The sequence below is a fragment of the Bufo bufo genome, chromosome 4, assembly GCF_905171765.1.
Source record: "Bufo bufo chromosome 4, aBufBuf1.1, whole genome shotgun sequence".
Lineage (NCBI taxonomy): Eukaryota > Metazoa > Chordata > Amphibia > Anura > Bufonidae > Bufo > Bufo bufo.
Window position 1 is genome coordinate 6,603,784 of NC_053392.1, and position 24,323 is coordinate 6,628,106.

Below are 24,323 nucleotides of genomic sequence, written 5' to 3' on the forward strand. Positions count from 1 at the left end.
TCTGAGAGCAGCCAAACATCTTCTCAAAGATCAGCACGTCAGGATCCTATCCGACAACATTACTACGGTATGTTATCTAAAAAGACAGGGCGGTACCAGATGCCCGCTCCTTCAGGATCTAGCAGATCAGATCTTCATATGGGCAGAAAGGGAAGTTCGGTCCATTTCAGCAACCCATCTAAAGGGATCTCAGAACTCGAGAGCCGACTTCCTAAGCCGTCACAGGATCGACGCGGGAGAATGGAATCTGAACAAACAGGTTTTCAGACAGGTCTGCCAGCTATGGGGTTATCCAGAAATAGACCTCTTCGCGTCCAGGGGGAATTCTCAGCTGGACTGTTTTTACTCACTAAACCCCAGCGAAAACCCAGTGGCAGTAGACGCCTTGGCCCAGACTTGGGACATGAAACTGGCCTACGCCTTTCCTCCTATTCCCCTAATCCCAGCAGTCCTAAAGAAGATGAGGACCAATGCCACCACCCTGATCCTGGTCGCACCAGACTGGCCCAAGAGAGCTTGGTATCCCATCTTGAAGGAGATGTCGATCAAAGACCCGTACCCCCTTCCAGACAGGAAAGATCTTTTAATGCAGGGACCTCTGGAGCATCCCAATCTCAACAAGTTGAGACTGACTGCTTGGATCCTGAGAGGCAAACCCTGAGGAAGAAGGGTCTCTCCGATCAGGTAATATCAACACTGCAGCAATGCCGTAAACCTGTGACTTCAGCCATATATCTCAAAATATGGAAGAAATTCTCATCCTGGCTAGTTCAGAATCATCCAGAGTCTAGTAATCCATCTATAGGCAATATACTAGATTTTCTCCAGAAAGGGTTCGATATAGGTCTAAAACCAAGCACCCTCAAGGTACAGATCTCAGCCTTAAGTTGCTGCTTAGATGTACCATTAGCAGAACACAGGTGGGTCAAGAGATTTGTCAGAGCAGTCTCCAGAATGCAACCCACCCTGAGACTAACAGTTCCTGAGTGGGACCTAAATATAGTTCTAAACAGCCTATGTGATGCTCCCTTCGAACCTATTGAGGATATTCCCGTCAAACTTCTATCCCTCAAGGCGGTGTTTTTACTAGCTATTACTACTGCTCGTAGGATAGGCGAAATTCAGGCCCTGTCAGTTAGGGAACCCTTTTTGAAGGTCCTAGACGATAGGATAGTTCTTAAGCTGGATCATTCCTTTCTTCCCAAGGTTGTCTCAACGTTTCACAGAGAACAGGAGATAATTCTCCCTTCGTTTTGTACCTCCCCCAAAAACATACAGGAGGAGCGGTTCCACTGTCTTGATGTGAGAAGAACAGTCCTCGCCTACATCAAGCAGACAAAACCCTGGAGAAAGTCAGCAAATCTCTTCATCCAATTCGGTGGTAGAAACAAGGGAAGCAAAGCCTCTAAAACCTCTTTAGCCCGCTGGATCAAGGAGACCATCAGGGAATGTTATAGACTGCAGAATTCATCCTGCCCCATAACGTTGAGGGCTCATTCTACCAGAGCCATATCTGCAACCTGGGCGGAGAAAGCTGGAGCTTCCATCGACCAGATCTGCAGAGCGGCAACCTGGTCTTCCTCCACTACCTTTGTCAGACACTACAGACTGGACTCTATGGCCAATCAGGACTTAGCTTTTGGCCGTAAGGTCCTACAAGCAGTGGTCCCCCCCTAATATGGCGTTCTAAGTTGTTAGTTCTCCATGGGTGCTGTCATGGAGGACGTCCTGGAAACATATGTTTAGTTTACCGGTAAACTGCTTTCCAGGAGTCCGGAATGACAGCACCCAATACTACCCCCCCATTTTTTGTTCCTTCCGGGACACTTTTTTTGGTTTGTATATTTGTACTGCTACTGTATACAGTGTGAATTAACACTTGTTCTTGAAATAAAGATGTGGCAGCCTATCCGGTGTAGTAAGTTATAAACACTGGAGCAAGGGTGTGGGGAGGGGCCCTTTAAACTGTCTCTCTTCCTGTCCCAACAGAAACCAGTAAGGACATCCTCCATGGGTGCTGTCATTCCGGACTCCTGGAAAGCAGTTTACCGGTAAACTAAACATATGTTTTTCCACTGCCGCATAGCTCACTTCCCTGGGTAATAGCTTTCTACTCAGGTATGCGACAGGGTGTTCCCCCCCATCTTCTCCGACCTGGCTTAGCACTGCCCCCAGTCCGTACATGGACGCATCTGTGTGGATGACAAATCTTTTGTTAGGGACGGGGGCAGACAAAACGGGTGCGTTGATCAAGGCTTGTTTCAGGGTTTGGAACGCTGCTTCACAGGCGGGAGACCACAGGACTACCCTAACCCCTTCTTTGTTAAATCTGTCAGGGGTTTGGCGATGGCACTGTAGTCAGGGACAAATTTCCTGTAGTACCCCGCTGTCCCTAAGAATGCTAACACTTGAGTTTTAGTGTGGGGTGTGGGCCAATTGGCTACGGCCTCTACCTTAGCGGGTTCTGGTCGTTGTTTCCCACACCCCACTCTGTGTCCCAGGTACTGGACCTCAGCCATACCGAAATTACATTTATCTGGTTTCAGGGTGAGGCCGGCGGCCCTAATCTGATCTAGCACAGCCTCTACGTGTCTCAGGTGCTCCCCCCCAATTCTCACTATAGATCGCAATGTCATCCAGGTATGCGCAAGCGAAATCCTGGAAGCCATCAAGGAGGCGATCCACTAAGCGCTGAAAGGTAGCTGGGGCGTTTTTCATCCCGAAGGGCATGACCTTAAACTGGTACAAGCCAAACGGGGTGACAAATGCCGACTTAGGGATAGCGTCCTTGGCCAGGGGAATCTGCCAGTACCCTTTGCACAGATCGATGGTGGTCAGATAGTGTCCCCTGGCAATACGATCTAATAGTTCGTCCACTCGGGGCATGGGGTATGCGTCTGTCACGGTTCGGTCATTGAGGCGTCGATAATCGACACAGAACTGGGTCGTTCCGTCCTTTTTGGGGACTAGAACGACTGGGGATGCCCAGGGGCTGTCGGATGGCTCTATAACTCCTAGTTTTAACATCTCCTGAATCTCCTTTCTCATCTCTTCTTTTACGGCTTCGGGGATTCTATAGGGAGTCTGTCGGAGAGGGTTTTGTCCTGGGGTTTCGACATAATGTGTCGCTAAGGGGGTGTAATCGGGCTCCTGGGAAAACGTCACTCTTTTCTCAGCTAGCAATTGTTGGAGTTGCTCCCTTTCTGTGGGAGTTAATCGCTCCCCTCGCTGTACTGTATTAAGCAGAGTTTTAGGCTCGGATTCGGCTAACAGATCTGGGATAGGGAGGCTGTCAGGATCTTCAGTGGCCGGGATACATATGGCTGCTATATCTTCGGGCCTTTCCTGGTACTCTTTTAATAAGTTTATATGAAAGGACTTCTGTATCCTTTCGTCCTTGCTACTGGCAATCACATAGGTGGTGTCACAGACCTGGGCCACCACCTTGTAAGGGCCTTGCCAGGAGGTCTGTAGTTCGTTCCGTTTTTTTTTTAAATTCTTTATTTAAATAAATACAAAAGTCCAATTATGCATTAGTAAAGTCATACAATACAATCCTTGTATCAGACATATAGGACATCAATGATATCCCATCATACATCAATTCCCATAATAATATCTTATGGCACTTGTGGTATAATGAAAGGAACCTCGTTGGAGCGAGGACCCTTTTCGACTGGCCCATAACCATATCAGGCTTAAGAAAAGAAAAACCAAATAAGAACATAATCCTAGCATTAAAACAACATTACCAGTATAAGTAAAGTGCATAAATGGACACAGACTAGGAAGAGACGTTTTTAAACAATAACAACAGTAGGAGGATGACAGTAGGAGGTAAGTTCCTCCATTCTCCGGATCTCCTCCACTTTTTGGATCCAAAAACTGATAGTCGGAGGCACCGAGAGCTTCCACCTCGCGGGGATACATGACCTAGCCGCTATCACCAGGGAGCACAGACAAGACTTCCGGAGAACACTCATTGGCAGATCCGAGAAAAATAATAAAAAGAAACCAGGGGTGTGTGGAATCGTAAATCGGAAAATTGAAGACAAGGTCTTATGGACCAACTGCCAAAAAGGACGAATTTTTGGGCAATCCCAGAAAATGTGTAACATGGAGCCCATATCGGAGTCACAGCGCCAGCAATTAGGAGACGCAGATGGGAACATTTTCTGCAATCTAGTTGGAACATAGTACCACCTGGACATTATCTTGTAGCCCGCCTCTTGGAACCTACTCGCTATGGATGACTTGTACAGTAGAACGAAGAGTTTTAACCAGTGGTCGGGAGAGATGTTAACTCCTAGGTCTTGTGACCATTTAGCCACAAACGGTGGAAGGTAGTCCTGACGAGGGGCTATCAAGGACTGATAACATTCAGAAAGGGAATGTCTATAGGCGCCTACCCCAACACAGGTTTTTTCAAACGATGTGAGAGCCCTGTCATATCCCGTGGAGGTCGGAATAGAAGAAAGAAAGTGCGTCAATTGCCTAGCTCTCCAGAAGCCCAAAGAGCAGGGATCTGTTATACTTAGAATCTCGTCATAAGTGCGCCATCTGCCTGAGGTTCTGAAGAAGGGAGCTCGGGACCTACCATTAGTTCTCCACTGCAGGAACGGACCGCCCTTGCATCCCGCTGGGAAAGTGGGATTCCCCAAGATGGGAAATAAAGGTGAGGGGGAGATCAGAGGATTATCTCTGATTCTATGGAACTGTGAGATAGTGGGTCCAATTGTGGGATGAATAGCTAGGGCTGAAGGTAGTTTAAAAGCCACCCAGGGCAGAGACTCTAATGGGTAGTTCGAGCATAGTTGTTCAATTGATACCCATTGCTTGAACTGTGAATGCCTACACCAATCCACTATCCTCTGGAGCAGGGAAGCTGAGTGGTATTTACGTAAGTCAGGTACTCCTAGCCCTCCTTTGTCCCTCGGTATGTGTAAGAGAGATCTGGCAAGTCTCGGGCTACCCTTTGCCCAAATAAACCTAAATATGTCTCCATGCATCTTGTTAAAAAAGCTAGCGGGTAGTTTGATGGGGAGGGTCTGAAAGAGGTACAACACTCGTGGGAGAATATTCATTTTTAAAATGGCACATCTTCCAAACCATGTGTGCAGTCCTTTCGACCACTTCTTAAGATCTTCCCTAATCCGTTCCTGGAGAGGAATAAAGTTTCTGTGGTATACCTCTTTCAGATTTGTGGGGATATACCTAAGTATTTCACTGCCCCAGAAGCCCACTTGAAAGGGAAGGAGGCCACTAGGTCGGCCACGAGCCTGGCAGGGAGGGAGACATTCAAGGACTCTGATTTCTGAAAATTAATCTTCAGATTCGAGAGACCATGAAACGTATGAAATTCCGCCATCAAATTAGGGAAGGAAGTCTTGGGATTAGTTAAAGTAAACAACAGGTCGTCCGCATATGCCGCTATCTTAAATTCTTTACCCTCCACCGAGAGTCCCGATATATTCGGGTTCTGTCGGATTGTCCTCAGGAGCGGCTCAAGGGTAAGAACAAAAATCAACGGGGAGAGGGGACAACCCTGGCGGGTCCCATTCCGTATCGCAAAGGACGGGGAAAAACACCATTCACCTTTGCGGACGCAGAGGGAGACTCATATAAAGCTCTTATCCATGATGCCAGAGGACCGGCGATACCAAGATATCGCAGCACCGTGAACAACCAAGGCCAGCCCACTCTGTCAAAAGCCTTTTCCGCATCTGTGGATAGGAGACAGAGTGTGGTATCACGGATCCCGACATGATGAATCAGGTTAAGAACCTTAGTGGTATTATCCCTCGCCTCACGTGACGGAATGAAACCCACCTGATCATTGTGTATAAGATCTGAAAGCAGCGGGACCATCCGTGTGGCCAAAATTTTTGCGAACAACTTAAGGTCCACATTTAATAATGAAATGGGACGATAGTTGCCACAAAGTGTGGGATCCTTCCCTTCCTTATGTATCACTGTAATATGAGCATGTGACATATCAGCAGGGAGAGAACATCCTGTGCTAAGTGTATTGAGAGCCTTCGCTAGCGGGGTCTGGAGCAGTGGTAAGAATCTCTTATAATATGACGCCGGGAGACCATCCGGACCCGGGGCCTTATTGGGTTGCATATTTTTCAAAGCTTCTGCTATTTCATCTGCCGAGATCGGTCTATCTAAGTCCCTAAGGGAGTCTGCAGGTAGTCTCGGCATGCCCGAATCCAGCAGATACTGGTTCATCTTTGAATGTAAAGTCTCACTCGTGTCATTAGGTTGAGGGAGGTTGTATAAGGATTGATAATACTGAGCAAAAGTTTCTGCAATCGCTACTGGGTCATAAAGCGGGGCCCCTCGGGTAGCTGCAATACGGGGAACATAATTCCTGGCTCTTTGCTCCCTAAGTAATCTGGCTAGGAGTTTGCCACTTTTATTTCCAAACTCAAAGAAATATCGGCGACCTTTAGCTAGAATGGTTATTGTACGTACATCTAACTTTTCCTTAAGCTTACTTCTAGCCAATAGAAGGGAAGTGTGTGCAGCCACTGCATGAGACTTTTTATGGGCCTGTTCCAGGGTAACTATTTCCGCCAAAATTTGTGAGATTTCCGCCGCCCTCTCTTTCTTACGTCTAGCTCCATGCTTGATGAATTCACCTCGGATTACACATTTGTGAGCCGCCCAGATAGATATGGGTGACACGTCATCCGTTTGGTTAGTTTCTAAATAATGGGAGATCTCCGTATGCACCTCCTGCGCCACCACCACATCCTGCAATAGGGATTCATTCAATCTCCACTGCCAAGATTTCGGAGCAGGGAGGGGGGAATTCAATGAAACATGGAGCATCGCGTGGTCTGAGAAGGTCACCGGATCTATGGCCGACGAGGCCAGGAGGGAAACCGCCGAATGTCTCAATAAGAAGTAGTCTAATCTGGAGTAAGTGTCCCTCACTGCAGAGTAGAACGTGAAGTCTTTGACCTCACGGTTAAGGACCCGCCATGCATCTACTAATTGATGAGAATGTAGTAGCTTTTTAAAGTCCCGGAGATATGAATGCGAAAGGTGAGAAGATCCCCTAGAGACATCCACCACCGGATCTAGTGCCACATTTAGATCCCCCCCGACCAACAAGGTACCCTCTACAAAATCCTCCAGGCGAGTCAGTATCCCAGCTAGGGCCTTAAGTTGTTTAGTGTTAGGCAAGTACAAGTTAGCCAGAGTGAAAAACTGCCCCGCCAAACGTCCCTTGAGGAAAAGAAAACGCCCGTTATCATCAGTACGAGCATCTAAAAATTCCCAAGGAACAGATCTGGCAATGAGTATGCTCACACCCCTAGATTTTGACCCTGAGAAGCAACTATGGTAGGTATCAGGATACCTAGGGGATTTGAGCGTTGGCATAGCATCCCCGCGAAAATGGGTCTCCTGAATAAAAGCTACCTGAACCTTCTTGCTCCACAGGAGCCGAAGAATGGAGGAACGCTTCTCAGGAGTATTCCGTCCGTTGGCATTGATAGACGCAAACTGGACCTTGGACATGGTTGTAATCTGCAGATAAAAAGGAGAGTGTAAATAAAAACTCAGAACAGAGGAAACAAGAGGGAGGGGAGGGTGGGGGGAAGACAAGACAAGACAATGAAAGCAATACAATAAGTCCCTAAGTGGCTAATCCAGTGAGGGAACACAAAACCTGCAGAGAGAAACTCCTCAGAAAATTGTGGGACAAACTCCCACTATGCGATTCTTGGAGGGCTCGATATGAGTCGACCAAGATTCGCCGGACCTAGTTGGGGAGAGGAAGAGCACTCAGTAAAAGAATAACCAAATGTCTCCCAATCCCTGAGCCGAGATCCAATGATTCCAGATGGCACACGATAAATCAACTGGTTAGTAGATGAAACAGTAACAGTAAGCCCACTCAACCAGAGTGAGATAACGGTACTTGGGGTATATCCCACTAGGACCCTGATAGAGCCAAGTACTGGCTAAGCTAGAAGAGGCCAACACGCCACAACGAAGGCCCGTCAATCTGGAACAGCGCGGGTTGTAAGACCTCGTCTCCCCCTTGGTACATCCTGAGGGAAAATTCTCATTCCCACCCTGGAGACTAGGTGAGTCCAGGACAAAAGAGGCAGGAATCGGAACGTCCCACCAGTTTGGCAATGAAACTATCGGGACATCCAAGAAGCGGGACAAGTCCTCAGCTTGATCCGGTGAGAGAAGAGCAAAGGTAGTCCCATTCCTGCGGACAATCAAATGGAAGGGGTGTCCCCAACGATATGTGGCTCCAGCTTCAGTGATGGTTTGGAGGATCGGCTTCAGAACACGTCTCATCATCAAGGTTCTCCTAGAGACATCAGGAAGAATATGTACTTGAGAATCTACAAAAGGCACGGTGCCTCGCCTCCACGCTCTCTGAATCAACTCTTCCTTTTCTCTGAAGAAGTGTACACGACACAACACATCTCGTATATTGGATGCACTGACACGTCGAGGTCCTGTGACTCTGTGGACCCTAACCAATTCTATCTCGGAATCCTCCGGTCTGTCAAGAAGAGTATTGAAGATATAAGTCACCGCTTTGCGCAGTTCTGAGGACTGGATGTCCTCAGGGTTCCCCCCAGCTTAATATTGTTGCGGCGCCCCCTGTTCTCCTGATCATCAAGCTGGAGCAGCATATGTCTGTTCATAGCTTTTTGAGCGGCCACACTTGCCTCCACCTGAGTTAAACGTGATTCCCAGAGAGGTAGAGAGACTCTCCTGGGAGGTCAGCTTAGTAGAAATGACGCTGATGTCAGCTTTGACTGAAGCAATTGCCTTATCTTGTTTAGATTCAAGTTTCGACAACATCGTCTCTAAGTCCATTTTGGTGGGCAGAGTGCTGAGAAGCGACCAAATATCACGCAGCTTAGGCCTTTTAGCGCGTTTGTCGGACGAGGAGGAGGTTGAGGACGCCGAGTCAGAGGCCTCCGACATTGAGTGCGGTCGGAAAATAACAGGGGTATCTGTTAGGTCCTGCTGTGATTCCACAGGATCCCCCACCACGGTACTGACCCCAGCCGGGGCGACAGGCGGCATGTTCTGCGCAGAGGCTGTAGGGGGAGACCCCAAAACGATAGACTGCCATGTCTGCAGTTGCGGTTTTGTTCCCTCAGGTGCCCGCGTCCCAAAAGGATTAAGCCCCGGAGTCTCAGAGCCCTGTGATGGCGTTGCAGAAGCTTGAGGTCGGCAGAGCTCCTGACAGGGGGAGTCGGGCGACAGTCTCACCTCCGATCTAGTAGGTGCAGGCATCTTCTTAGGAGACAGGGAGGCCGCTTGCAGTGAGGGCCAGGAGCTGGAGTTGAGGGCAAATGCAGGCTTTGCCGGTGTCAGCTGCGTCCCCTCTGCGCTCCGGTCTGCAGTGATTATGGATCCGGTGGGCAAGATAGCTGGGGCTGGGGGCAGGTGCTGGCTTTGCTGTGCGGGCACGTCCGACCCTGCCGATTCAACAGGCGCCATCTTGGGAGCGCCGCTCTGCGTCTCTGTCGGCGGCTGCTGGGTAAAATACCTGGCGATCTGCGGTTCAGCCGGCATGAAGCGGGTCCCCCGGCGTCCAGAGCGTCTCACCATACCCTCTGGAAAAGAAAGGGGCCACAGGGAGCCTAGAACTAGGTAAAAGAAGGGACCGGGAGCTCTGTAGGTTAGCTGCTCACGCGTCCATGCTCAGGCCACGCCCCTAGTTTGTTCCCTTTAACTGGTCTAAGTACTAGGACTTTCTGCCCTACCTGGAACGTTCTCAGTCTAGCGCCCCGATCGTACCACTGTTTCTGACGGCCCTGTGCCGCCTGGAGGTGTTCTCGGGCCATCCTGGCTAGGTGCCCCATGCGGTCCCGCATCTCCAGCACATAAGGTACGATAGGGACCCCCTCATGTTCTATCTCTCCCTCCCAGTGCTCCCGGACGAGGTCGAGGGGGCCTCGTACCCGCCGTCCATAGAGCAACTCGAAGGGGGAGAACCCTGTGGATTCCTGCGGCACCTCTCGATATGCGAACAAGAGGTGTGGCAAGAATCGCTCCCAGTCTCTGTATTCCGCCGTAAAGGTCCGCAGCAATTGCTTTAGGGTACCATTAAAGCGTTCACAGAGGCCGTTAGTTTGAGGGTGGTACGGTGAACTAAGCAGGGTTTTGACACCGCAGACTTTCCATAGCTGCTGAGTTAGGTCTGCAGTGAACTGGGTTCCTCGGTCAGATAGGATTTCCTGAGGGAATCCCACTCTGGTGAATATCCCGACTAAGGCACTGGCGACAGTGTCAGCCTGGATATTCGTCAGAGCGACGGCTTCTGGGTAGCAGGTAGCATAGTCCACTACGGTCAGAATGTACTTTTTGCCCGAGGGGCTGGGGTTAGGTAGGGGTCCTACTAGGTCGTCTGCCACCCTGCTAAATGGCTCCTTGATCACGGGCATAGGTGACAGTCGAGCCTTAGGATGATCCCCTCTCTTTCCTACCCGTTGGCATACGTCACAAGTGCTGTAGTAACGTCGCACATTCCTTCGAGACCCCCGGCCAAAAGAAGGTCTGGGTGATCCTGTGGGTGGTGCGGTTACCCCCTAGATGCCCTGCCAACGGAATGTCGTGGCCAATTCGGAGAAGTTCCAACCGGTACTTTCTGGGCACTACTAGTTGGCGCTTCTGCGAAGGGACACAGCCACTCTTTCTGCCTTCGGTCAGTCTATACAACCTGTCGCCCTCCCATATAAAACGTTCCCGCTCATCCCCTCTACTGTTGGCTAATTCTCGGTACCTTTGGAGGGTAGGGTCCTGTCTAGTTTCCCTCCCAAACTCTTCTGGGGTGTCCCAAGCTATGGGTCTCTCTGGGGTGTTGGTGCTAAGTGCCTGCTGGTGGCTTACCTGGGACTCCCGACCTGTTGCAGAATCGTCCTCGGTACGGGCCTGTGAGCGGGTGGTCACGGGGCAGGCAGCAGCAGTCGTGGGTAAAAAGGCTGAGGCTAGAGGGCCAATGTCGTTGCCCAACACGACCTCCGCAGGCAAATTGTCCATGATGCCCACTGTGGTCTTTTCCGACCCCAATCCAAGTGTATCTGGGCGGTGGGTAAGCGAAAAACAGCCCCCCCTGCGACACAAACAGCAACGGTACGATTAGATACATGTTCTGGTTTTATCAGATGTTTCTGTACCAAAGTGATGGTAGCACCAGTGTCCCTTAGGCCTTGTGCTATCTGTCAGTTCACTCGCACCTCCTGGCGGTGATGCTGGCGGTTATCCGGGGAGGCAGCTTGTATGGGGTTGGCCTCATACAAGATTCCCAAACACTCCTCAGGGCTCCCTTCAATTTCCAGGCAGTGAGCAGCCGAGGGGCGCGATGGCGGGGTCTCGTTGTTAGGGGTTGTGCGCCTCCAGTTATTATTGGTTGATCCCAAAGGGCAATAACGGGCAATATGCCCTGGGTTGCTGCAGCGATGACATGTCACTTTGTAAGGTTCCCGGGGCTGGTTGTTAGACCCCTGGGGGCGTGGCGGTCCTGGGAGTACTGGTTGGGGTGCGTGTCTCTGTTCTAGGTGCTGGTTGTGTGGTACCTTGGCTCACCTTCCTTGTTTCCGCGTATTCATCTGCTAGACGCGCTGCCTCAGTTAAGTTGGCAGGGCGGCGATCTCTCACCCAGTCCTGTATTTCCACAGCCAGATCTTGGAAGAAATGTTCCATCAAGAACAACTGTAACACTTCCTCTCCGGTGTTGGCATTGCACCCTCGCATCCAATGTGACGCCACCCTTTGTATCCTGTTTGCCCATTCTATGTGGGAGTCCACAGCCTTCTTTTTGGACTCTCGGAAGCGACGGCGGTAGGCTTCTGGGGTTACGGCATATCGGGTTAGCAGCGCCTTTTTAACTTGCTGGTATTGCAAAATATCCTCTGGAGCAAGAGCCCGAAAGGCTTCATTGGCTTTGCCCGACAATTTCCCAGACAAAATAGGGACCCATTGGTCTGGCGGTACCTGGTGTAGTGAGCACTGTCTCTCAAAGTCTGCCAAATATATCTATTTCCTCCTCACTTTCTACAGAAGCTTTAAATGCAGTGAATGGTATTTTCTTTCCCGTAGCAGGGGGTGTGGGAGTAGGCACTGCATGTGTAATGAGCTGCCTAGCTCTTACCAGTTCCAGTTCTTGTCCCCTCTTAGTTTGTATCTCTTCCCTTGCTTCTTGGAACAGTTGGTTTATTAGTTCCACGGACGTTTCTGGATACAAGGATAACCTCCGTTGTACGATACCAGTAATTGCATCGTCCTCGCTGGCCGGTGCAAGGGGCTCCGTTCCTTCCATGGATCTATCCATTCCGTCCAGCTCCAGCAGGTCAGCGATCAGCTCCCTCCGTGGTCTGTTACTGGCACTCCTACCACGACTCTCCAATAAATCCTTTAGTGTGGGTCTTTTCAGCCGGGCGTATTGCGACTCCATTCAGCACTTGCTCGTTGGATAAAAGGACCAATCCCACTGCTGCCACCAATGTAACGGCTACCCAGATAGTGAGAGGGTATCAGCCGTTGGGGACGTCCTTTTCCTGGCAAGCTGCTGGGTACGAGGGCAGCTGGTATAACCCCATCCACGCGTTCCAGAGGTAGAGTCGGGTTCAGCGGTAAAAAGAGCGGCGTAACGATCCCATATTTTCCCTCTCAAGAACGAGACGAGGCTCCGTTTTGAAGGGTTAGGAAAACATGAACACTTTATTGAGGGCTACCCGCCCGTATTTATGCAGGTCCCCATCTGGTGTACACGCCCCTAGGGGACCAGAAGGAGGACTGTGACACAGGACAGATACGTAGCACTCAGGATACACAGACACAACACATCCCCACAATGCATCATGGTTTCCTCCTCTCTGCCCTGGAGACACCCGAAGAGCAATTCAATTATCTCTCAGGACAAAGGGAAATCACCAATACACATGTGGGAACAACAGGACAGGAATCACCACCCAAACACACAATGTCACACCCTCCCAGCAAACACAGACATTTAACATATTCCCAGATAGCTCAAGTCTGAGGGCATATCATTAGGTGAGGCTCAGAGTACACAAATACAATACAATTAGCTATCTGGGTGCCATTTTTTTAGTCCATACGGATGGGTCTGTCACAAATTCCAACCGCGTTCGGTCCTATTAACAGTCCAGACATGCGGCATAGTTCTGTTACAGAGAATTCTGCAGCACAGAGGACACTACATTCCTAGTCCAATAACTTGTACTTACTGCAATGTCCAGTACGTGGGCTGCACAACCTGCCCTTTAACCCTTTCTACCTCTGCCTTCCCAGAGCCATAACTTGTTTATTTGTCTGTTCACATCGCCAGATCTGGGCTTGTTTTTTGCAGGACAAGTTGTACTTTCCAACCCCACCATTTAATATTGCATATGATGTAGTGGGAAGCCGGAAATAAATTCCAAATGGGGTCAAATGTAAAAAAAAATGTTTTTTTTATTTACAAAGTTCAATGTGCAATAAAACTGACCAGTTAATATTATTCTACAGGTCAGTACGAATCCGGCGATACCTTTATATGTATGTTTTTTCTTGTGTTTTGATACTGATAAAATAATTTAAAAAAAGTGGGATAAAATCAGTTTTATTTCTTCGTCTTTATATTTTGACCCCTAGAACTTTTTTGTAACTATGTGTACGGAGCTGTATGGGGGCTCATTTTTTGCGGGGCGAACTGAACTTTTACTTGATGCCTTTCTGGGGGGTGTATGACTTTTTGATCACTTTTTATTTCATTTTTTTGTAGAAAATAAAGCGACCAGAAATGGTGAATCGGCCGTTTTGGCGCTTTTTTCTGTTTTGCTGTTTGCCGTATGGGGAAGATACTTTTATACTATGGGCGGTTTTGCACATGGCGACACCCATGATGTGTAATTTTTTTAATTTGTTTAGTTTTAATTTTTATTTTGGGAAAAGGGTTTTTTATTTTTGCACTTTTTTATAGTTCCCATAGTGAACTATAACCAGCAGTCATTAGATTGCTATTCTCATAGACCCCAGTGCACTAGCCTTGGAGTCTATGAGAAAATTGCTTGTTTCCTATGGAGCCCTATTACAGGTTAGAGCTCCACAGGAAAGACTGTGCAGCCGCCTCCGGTCATTCACAAAGACGGGGGCTGCTGCACGCATGCTCGGCTTCTCCGATCGCCGCAGGGGGGAGCAGGAGCATCACCGGCAGACGCGCGTTTCCAGTATTTTACGCGCTCAGATGCCGTGGTCAGGATTGACCATGGCATCTGAGGGGTTAAATGCCGGTTGCGGATATTAGCCGCGGGTGTCTGCTATAAGAAACAGGCGGCCACCCGCAGCTATGGCGCCCGCTCCTCTCATTAGCAGGCGTCATCTTTAAAGACCCGCCCCATGCCGTACTATTATGGCGCTGGTCGGGAAAGGGTTAAAGGGCTCATGCACAAAACATACTTTTGGTCTGCATCTGTTCAGCAGTTTTTGTGGGTCGGATGCGGACCCATTCACTTCAGTGGGGCTGTAACAGATGCGGACAGCACACCATGTGTGTCCACATCCGTATGTCCGTTCCGTGGCCCTGCAAAAAATATAGAACACGTCCTACAACACAGATGGTTTAGATGTATGGGAACTGAAAAAGTTAAATGATGCGGGGGTGGGGGGGTGGGGGAGGGGGGATTCAGAAGAGAAGATGACTGAACGAGAGGCGTACTGAAATCTAGATATCCAGAAGGATGGAATGACGGATAACATCCCACTATTGCTAATGGTGATGAGCGAAAGCTGCGGATCCTAGAACAGAAGTTGTCTTCCCTCAAAACTTCGGATTAATGCTGTATGGAGATCTGTCTCCTTACAGCATTAAAATGTACGGCTTCCGATGAGGAGAAGTCTTGCAAGAGTTCATGGAATAACTGCGGCATTTGAAGTGGAAAATGACTTTAAAACTTGGATCCGAGCTCGGCTTAAGATCCGAGGTAGCAGTCAGAACCATAGGAGCACAGTGTAATTGTACTAGACTCCAATGCATACATGCCCCAACATGAGCCCTCGCACAGCTCCGTGCATATAATAATTGTATTATAAATGAATCATAAATAAGGGTAAGAATATGCTGATGCAAAGAAAAAAAGTTGCTGTAATAAATATAACGATTTTGCGCTCTGGGACTTTAGGTATATTGAAATTAATGCAGGGATATCACAGGTTATTACAATTCAGCACATGGGTATACACTGTTATACAAGTCTTTATCTGGCTTTGCCAGGATACCTGTAGTGTGGACTCCTGTCTGTATGTTGATCCTCCTGCTTGTACTTTTGTATTTGGTGCGCTGGTGCGTCTTCCTGAAAATCGGAGATTGCCGATTGAATGATTGTTGCTCACCGAATCCTCGATGCTGGAGTCCGGGGAATGAGGTGGTTCAGGTCTCTTATGAGTCGGCGTGCAGGTCAGTGTGTATCTTCGCGTCCCGGCTGGTGACGCGATGCTGCAATCAGTAGAGGTTTGAACAAAAACAGTTTTAGTGCTCACTGAGAGAAATGAGTGACGTCACTACCACGGTCATCAATGACCATAGGTGCCAGGTATCTTTACTCCAACATGTTTCGAACAGACGCTGTTCTTTATCAGGGAATGTTACAAGGCTGTTCATGTTCTCTCTATTTATGCGCTCGTTTGTAGTCCAGAGTATTAACCCCTTCTCTGCCATTTTTGCACAAGTCCAATGCCAATCATTATTCAAAGCCGAACAACTCTATTTCTGCATTTAAGCCATTAGGCATTAGAGTGTCCATGTTGAATATCCATTTTGCCTCTATTTTGGACATTTCTTTAACATAGTCACCTCCCCTTTTGTTTCTTTGTATGATTTCTACCCCACAAAAATTCGAACCCACAAAGCTGCCTCCATGTTTTATATTATAGTGACGGGATAATGGATGGCCTTCATATTTTCTATTTATATTATATATGTGTTCCCCTATCCTTTTCTTCAGGGGTCTTTTTGTGCGGCCCACATATATCTTTTTGCATGGACATGTTATTGTGTAAATAACACCTTTGCTGTTGCATGTTATGAAATTCTTTATGCTTTGTTTATATGTTTCTTCCATGTTGCTTATTTGCGTTTTTATTTTCTTATCTTGGGATATTTTACATCCTCTACATATTTTGCATGGATAGAAGCCACCCCTTTCTTCCCCCTTTCCTTTTTGATTTTTCTCATTTGCATTTATTCCCGTACATTTATTTGTAGATGCGATCATATTGCCCACATTCTGTGCCTTTCGGAACACAAATTTAGGATCTTTAGGGATCATTTCACCTATAATTTTGTCCTCCTTGAGGATGTCCCAATGTCTTTTTATGATTTTTTTTTAAAAGCGTTATTCAAATAAAAAAAAAAGTTGTTTCCCCAAAATGTTTCATTCCCCCCCCCCCCCCCAGTATTAAAACTATACACATTTGATATCCTAATCGAAGTGACAGGTCAGTTTTACCTCATAGGAAATGCTGTAAAAACAAAAGCCATAAAACTTTGGCAGAATTTTTTATTTATTTTTTATAATTCCACCCCATTTGGAACTATTTCCCCGCTTCCTACTACATTTTATGCAACCATAAATGGTGCCAGTAAAAAGTACAACTTGTCCCGCAACAGAAAATCTCGCATACGGCTATGTGAATGGAAAAATTAAAAAAGTTATGACCTTTGGGAAGGCTGGGAGTAAAAAACTAAAATGGAAAATTGCCAGAACATTAAAGGAATAATGTCCCAGAATTGGGGGGAGGGGTGTCACTGAGGGAAGACCAGAATCTGGGACGTCACTGAAACATGTTAGCTTATGTTCTGATTAGGTTTTTTTGCGACCTGACTTCAGAACGTATTCTGTGTTATACTCCAGGCTGAATCGATCATCTAGTACAGTGGTGGCAAACCTATGGCACGGTTCTGGTTAACTTGCCGCGTTGGCACTTTGCGATAAATAAGGGGTCTTTGGGGTTGCGGTTTGGGCACTCGGTCTCTAAAAGGTTCGCTATCACTGATCTAGTAGATGATTTATCCGCACACTGTAGCAATAAAAAAGTGACCTCCTTCCTCCTGTCACAATTTCCTTGTGCAAATTCGCTCCATTGATTTAGGCAAAATCTGCAAGCAGATCCTCAATATGCAAACTGCAGAAACTCAGGAGACGTTCCAGAGTCAGCCTTAAAGAGGACCTTTTATTACGATAAAAAATCTAAACGAAGTATACAGAGCCTATACCGGGAGAACGGAGCGGCACCCAGGGATAATAGTAAGTGCAGGGAGATCCCTGGGCGCCGCTCTCCATGTCAGCATACTTAGTTTAGATTTTTTATTGTAATGAAAGGTCCTCTTTAAGTTTCTACAGCAAATACATAGCAGAGAAAGGAAAAGGTGTATTCCTCACATTCCTGATGGATCCACTTCTCACTGGCACAAAAAATTGTATTTTATATTGTATGTGTTTTTCCAGCCTAAGGCCAGATTCACATGAGGTTATTAGAGGTTAACACAGACATATTATCCATCTGTATTATGCAAAAGTGTCACGATCACAGGTTCAGCTGACATCAACTCACAGCATCAAAGATACATGTGCACGTAACATAGATGGATATGTCTGTATATACAGTTGCAAGAAAAAGTATGCAAACCCTTTGGAATGATAGGGATTTCTGCACAAATTGTGTCACGACCATGGTCATGGTCGCGACTCTTTGGTCGCATGCACTTGTCAGCGGTTTCTTCTTCGTTGTCAAGGTGAGGGCTCTGTGTTTGTTGCCTCATGTGTGGTTGCCGCTGGCAACATGATGTGGTTGGCAGTGTAGCAGCCGGAGCTGGTGACTAGGCTGCTCGCTGTCATAGCATGCGGTTGCCTCTGGCAACGTGTGGTTGATTGTGTTCACTGTTTATGTTTGGTATGCACGGGATTTAGTTGTGTGTGCATGTCCCTTTAAGTGACACTTTCCTGGTTTGGTGATGGAAGGGTTAACTCCTTTCCTTGTGTGTGTGTGGGTGTGGCTGCTTGGGCTTTTTAGCTCCTGCTGGAAGTCAGAAGTCTGAGGGGTACTTCAGCCATGGTTAGCTGGAGTCATCCTCCTGGTTATATACCATCTCTCCAGTGAGGGCCACCCTTGTGGTCATAAGTTTATACGTGATGTTATTTTATGTTTATGTGGTGTCTGTTATTATTGCAGCTATGGATCTGGGTTCCTGTGTGTTTATGTGTGTGTGCTGTGTCCTTTTATGTTGGGTGTGGACATCAGCAGTTGAGCACGGGATCCAGTCAGTGTGTCTGTGGCAGGTAGGGGTGGAAATCGTTTCACTCTCCTGCCATATCCATAGGCTGTTGATGTTTCTCTTCCCTTGCAGCTTGGCCAGTTTAGACTCCTGTCCGTCCGTATCCAGGAGGAACAGGTTGTCTTACCCAGCTCCTAGCTCAGGGATCTGTCCAGGGCTAGTAGGGAAGCGAGGTTCCTGAGTATGAGCCCTCCTACCATCAGGGTTGGCTCATACAGCTAGGAGTCGGGGTCAGATTAGGGATGCGCTAGGAGGTGACCTGCTCCCTAATTCTGTTGTCCTGGTCAAGCAGCTTCCATTTGCGTTAACATCACACGGATAAGAGTTACCCCCACTCTAATCCGTGACAAATTGGTCACAAAATGTGATCTGATCTTCATCTAAGTCCGAACAATAGACAATCACAGTCTGCTTAAACTAATAACACACAAAGAATTACATTTTACCATGTTTTATTGAGCACACCATGTAAACATTCACAGTGCAGGTGTAAAAAGTATGTGAATCCCTAGACTAATGACATCTCCAAGAGCTAATTGGAGTGAGGTGTCAGCCAACTGGAGTCCAATCAATGAGATGAGATTGGAGGTGTTGGTTACAGCTGCCCTGCCCTATAAAAAACACAGAAGCATTGCCTGATGTGAATGATGCCTCGCACAAAAGAGCTCTCAGAAGACCTACGATTAAGAATTGTTGACTTGCATAAAACTGGAAAGGGTTATAAAAGTATCTCCAAAAGCCTTGCTGTTCATCAGTAGATGGTAAGACAAATTGACTATAAATGGAGAAAGTTCAGCACTGCTGCTACTCTCCCTAGGAGTGGCCGTCCTGTAAAGATGACTGCAAGAGCACAGCGCAGACTGCTCAATGAGGTGAAGAAGAATCCTAGAGTGCCAACTAAAGACTTACAAAAGTCTCTGGCATATGCTAACATCCCTGTTACCGAATCTACGATGCGTAAAACACTAAACAAGAATGGATTTCATGGGAGGATACCATAGAGGAAGCCACTGCTGTCCAAAAAAACACATTGCTGCACGTTTACAGTTTGCACAAGAGCACCTGGATGTTCCACAGCAGTACTGGCAAAATATGGACAGATGAATCCAAAGTTGAGTTGTTTGGAAGAAACACACAACACCATGTGTGGAGAAAAATAGGCACAGCACACCAACATCCAAACCTCATCCCAACTGTGAAGTATGGTGGTGGGGGCATCATGGTTTGGGGCTGCTTTGCTGCATCAGGGCCTGGACGGATTGCTATCATAGAAGGAAAAATGAATTCCCAAGTTTATGAAGACATTTTGCAGGTGAACTTAAGGCCATCTGTCTACCAGCTGAAGCTCAACAGAAGATGGGTGTTGCAACAGGACAAAGACCCAAAGCATAGAAGTAAAACAACAACAGAATGGCTTAAACAGAAGAAAATACGCCTTCTGGAGTGGCCCAGTCTGAGTACCGACCTCAACCCAATTGAGATGCTGTGGCATGACCTCAAGAAAGTGATTCACACCAGACATCCCAAGTAAATTGCTGAACTGAAACAGTTCTGTAAAGAGGAATGGTCAAGAATTACTCCTGACCGTTGTGCACGTCTGATCTGCAACTACAGGAAACGTTTGGTTGAAGTTATTGCTGCCAAAGGAGGTTCAACCAGTTATTTAATCCAAGGGTTCACATACTTTTTCCACCTGCACTGTGAATGTTTACATGGTGTGTTCAATAAAAACATGGTAACATTTAATTATTTGTGTTATTAGTTTAAGCAGACTGTAATTGTCTATTGTTGTGACTTAGATGAAGATCAGATCACATTTTATGACCAAGTTGTGCAGAAATCCATATAATTCCAAAGGGGTCACATACTTTTTCTTGCAACTGTATGTGAATTCGGCCTCATTGGAATGTGATACATTTATCAAATTGTTTTAACCAAAAAAATCATAAAATCTATTATTAATCTTAACAGAAAATCCCTGTGAGAAGCCTGACGGAAACATCATGTTATCTCTAGATTATAAAGAAGATCAAGATACCATGCAGCGCTCTTCAGGAGAAAACTTAATTATCTGTAATGTACATCCAGAACTTCACAGTGCATCAAAATATTCCCCCAAGAATGAGGAACTTTCTAATGACCAATCACAGATTATTAACCCAAGTCCAAATCTATCATATAATAATCCTAAACATGAGGAATCTTTTCCTGACCAATCACAGAATATTACCCCAAATATAGGGCAGAAACGGGGTAAAAGGTTTCATTGTGGGGAACGTGAAAAACATTTCAGATATAAATCCGAGCTTTCTGTAAACAAAAGTAGTCATACAGGAGAGAAGCCGCATTCATGTTCAGAATGTGGGAAATGCTTTAACCGGAAAGCATTACTAGTACAACATCAAAGAATTCACACAGGAGAGAAACCATATGCATGTTCAGAATGTGGGAAATGCTTTACTCGGAAACCAAGCCTTAATCTACATAAGAGAATTCACACAGGAGAGAAGCCATATTCATGTTCAGAATGTGGGAAATGCTTTTTCCAGAAAGCAAGCCTTGATCTACATAAGAAAATTCACACAGGAGAGAAGCCATATTCATGTTCAGAATGTGGGAAATGCTTTACTCGGAAACAAAGCCTTGATCTACATGAGAGAATTCACACAGGAGAGAAGCCATATTCATGTTCAGAGTGTGGGAAATGCTTTTCCCAGAAAGCAAGCGTTGATCTACATAAGAAAATTCACACAGGAGAGAAGCCATATTCATGTTCAGAATGTGGGAAATGCTTTAACCGGAAAGCACACCTTAATGAACATAAAAGAATTCACACAGGAGAGAAGCCATATTCATGTTCAGAATGTGGGAAATGCTTTAGCCAGAAAGCAAGCCTTGATCTACATAACATAATTCACATAGGAGAGAAGCCATATTCATGTACAGAATGTGGGAAATGCTTTATGAATAAATCAAAACTTGATCAACATCAAAGAATTCACACAGGAGAGAAGCCATATTCATGTTCAGAATGTGGGAAATGCTTTACTCGGAAAGAAAGCCTTGATCTACATAAGAGAATTCACACAGGAGAGAAGCCATATTCATGTTCAGAATGTGGGAAATGCTTTTTCCAGAAAGCACACCTTGATGAACATAAAAGAATTCATACAGGAGAGAAGCCATATTCATGTTCAGAATGTGAGAAATGCTTTAAGACTAAATCAAATCTTGATCAACATAAAAGAATTCACACAGGAGAGAAGCCATATTTATGTTCAGAATGTGGGAAATGCTTTATCCAGAAAGCACGCCTTGATGAACATAAAAGAATTCACACAGGAGTGAAGCCATATTCATGTTCAGAATGTGGGAAATGCTTTATCCAGAAAGCAAGCCTTGATCTACATAAGATAATTCACATAGGAGAGAAGCCATATTCATGTTCAGAATGTGGGAAATGCTTTAAGCTTAAATCAAAACTTAATCAACATAAAAGAATTCACACAGGAGAGAAGCCATATTCATGTTCAGAGTGTGGTAAATGCTTTATCCAGAAAGCACACCTTGATGAACATGAAAGAATTCACACAGGAGAGAAGCCATATTCATGTTCAGAATGTGGGAAATGCTTTATGCGGAAAGCACACCTTGATAGACATAAAAAAAATCACATAGGAGAGATGCCATATTCATGTTCAGAGTGTGGTAAATGTTTTACATATAAGTCATATCTGGTTGGACATCAGAGAATTCATACAGGAGAGAAGCCATATTCATGTTCTGAATGTGGGAAATGCTTTAACCAGAAATCAAGCCTTGATGTACATAAAAGAATTCACACAGGAGAGAAGCCATATTCATGTTCAGAGTGTGGTAAATGTTTTATAGATAAATTCCGTCTGGTTCGACATCAGAGAATTCACACAGGATGGAAGCCATATTAATGTTCATAATGAGGGAAATGCTTTGTCACAAAATCAAATTTTAATCAACATAAGAGAATCCACACATTAGAGAAGACATGTTGATGTTTTGTTAAAGAATAATGTTTTATAAAGAAATTAGTCTTTCAAACTTGCAGACTTGTGTGTTCACTTTACCTCTTTGTGCCAATATTTTATGCGAGTGGGCAACAGAAGTCCTACTCACAAGTCGCTGGTACAAAACCTTTTGTTTGTTTTATTTCTTTTTACTTCAGTCCAATATAAAATGGTGGTACATCATGAGGGACGCTGAGACAGACATCGTTCACACCTCCTCCCATCCACGCAACATTTCGGGAGAACACGCCTCCTTACTCATGCGTGCAGGTAGAGGGGGAGGTGGGATTTTTATAGCACCAACAGCTGATAAATATATACAAACCATATAGTTTGATCACTTTCATGTGTTATGGTTATTTATAGCTATGCATTTTGTCTCAATCATATAAATGCACTAAAGCTACAAATTTCATTTAACCCTTTAGGTATTAAAGACTAGAGTTTTAATATCCAAAATGTGTCCCTTTGTAACAATCTCCTACTGTTATCCTCCTCATGGACTCCACTTTTTGCCACCTCCAGAACCTGCCACCTGAGCTCTGACACCTGATGGGCCCGATCATAAAAATGTCGAGCGACCGTAGTTTCACCTTGTTTTTTCACCTCCACTGTTTCCATCTTACTCTGCCTTCTGAGTTCCTTCCTAATGCTGGACGTATGCTCATTGATTCTGATCCTTATAGACCGAGATTTTTGCCCAACATATATCTTACCACATGGGTATTTCAAGCAGTATATGACATTACATGTCTCGCGCCTTGCAAAATCTCTAATTTGTATCCTGTCTCCCTGTGTGGGGTGCACTACAGTGTCACCTTTTATGATAGCACTACAATTCCCGCAGAACGCCCCCTTCTCTGAGTTGCAAGGAAACTCTGTCTTTCCATTTTTTTAGGGCGTATGTCACTAATCAGCATGTAATTCAGAGAGGCAAAAAGGGGTTTATCAACAAACATTCTCCCAAATTTTTGATCATGTTTTAATATCTACCAATATTTCAGAATAACCTTTTTTATTAGTTTAGAATGTCGAACATATTTGGAAAGATTACACAAATTGTTTCTTTTGCTTCTCCCTCTTTTTAACCTGTCTGATGTCCTGTCTTGTTTTTTTTTACCAACCTCTATTCCAATTTCAGTCACCTGTTTCTTATTATAACCCCTCTGTGTGAATTTATTACCCATCAATAAGCGATTTTTTTCGTATTATTTGCCAGTACTAGATATTCTTCTGGCCCGTGTGAACTGGCTCCTAGGGATACTAGAAAAAATGTGAGGGACGTGGTGGCTGGAATGAAGCTGCAGGTTATTTCGATCTGTGGTCTTTGTGACTAGTGTGGTCTCAAATCCTCCCTCTACGTGCCGTAATTCAACATCCAAGAAATTAATAACATTTTCATCATAACTCAGTGTAAGTTTGATGGAATTATGGCACTCGTTTAAATGGGTAACAAACTGTAGAAGGGAAGATTGATCACCCCTCCACAGCATGAACACATCGTCCACATAGCGAAGCCACCCACACAAAATACATGCCGTGTCTCAAAGGTTTCCATGAATATATTAGCGAAACTCGGAGAAGCTGAAAGTAAAAATCGCTATCAAACCGAAAATAATTTTTCCATTCCATCCACCACGATGGCCACAATGAGAGATGACCCTTGACCTCTGTAGGGGCAGGAATACACAGAGAGCTTTTGAATTCCCCCCACCCCTTCTCCCACTCAGTGTTTTCCTGCCCCTACGGGGTAAGCACGCAGAGAGAGTCCTCCCTGTTGGGAGGTGAAGATCAGGAAGATTTTACCTTCATCCCCTGCTGCCTTCCCGCGGCAAAGGCTAAGGCTGGACAACGTGGACGCTTGCCCTGGCTTATGCTGGGACCTGCGCTCCTCCTTAGATCACGATCTTCCTTCCACTGCATATCGGAAGCAGACCGCTGACGCTGGATCC

The 24,323-nt window shown here is 46.0% G+C and overlaps 2 protein-coding genes across 2 annotated transcripts in view; both read left to right on the forward strand.

Annotated features, from left to right (window-relative positions):
* LOC120998324 (aspartic and glutamic acid-rich protein-like) overlaps positions 1-24,323 on the forward strand; it is a 2,513,920-nt gene that overhangs the window by 29,088 nt on the left and 2,460,509 nt on the right. The window lies entirely within an intron of this gene.
* On the forward strand, positions 20,332-22,446 carry LOC120997429 (gastrula zinc finger protein XlCGF26.1-like). The gene has a single exon (XM_040427509.1). The coding sequence runs from the start codon at positions 20,332-20,334 to the stop codon at positions 22,273-22,275; it is 1,944 nt and encodes a 647-aa protein (XP_040283443.1). The 3' UTR covers positions 22,276-22,446.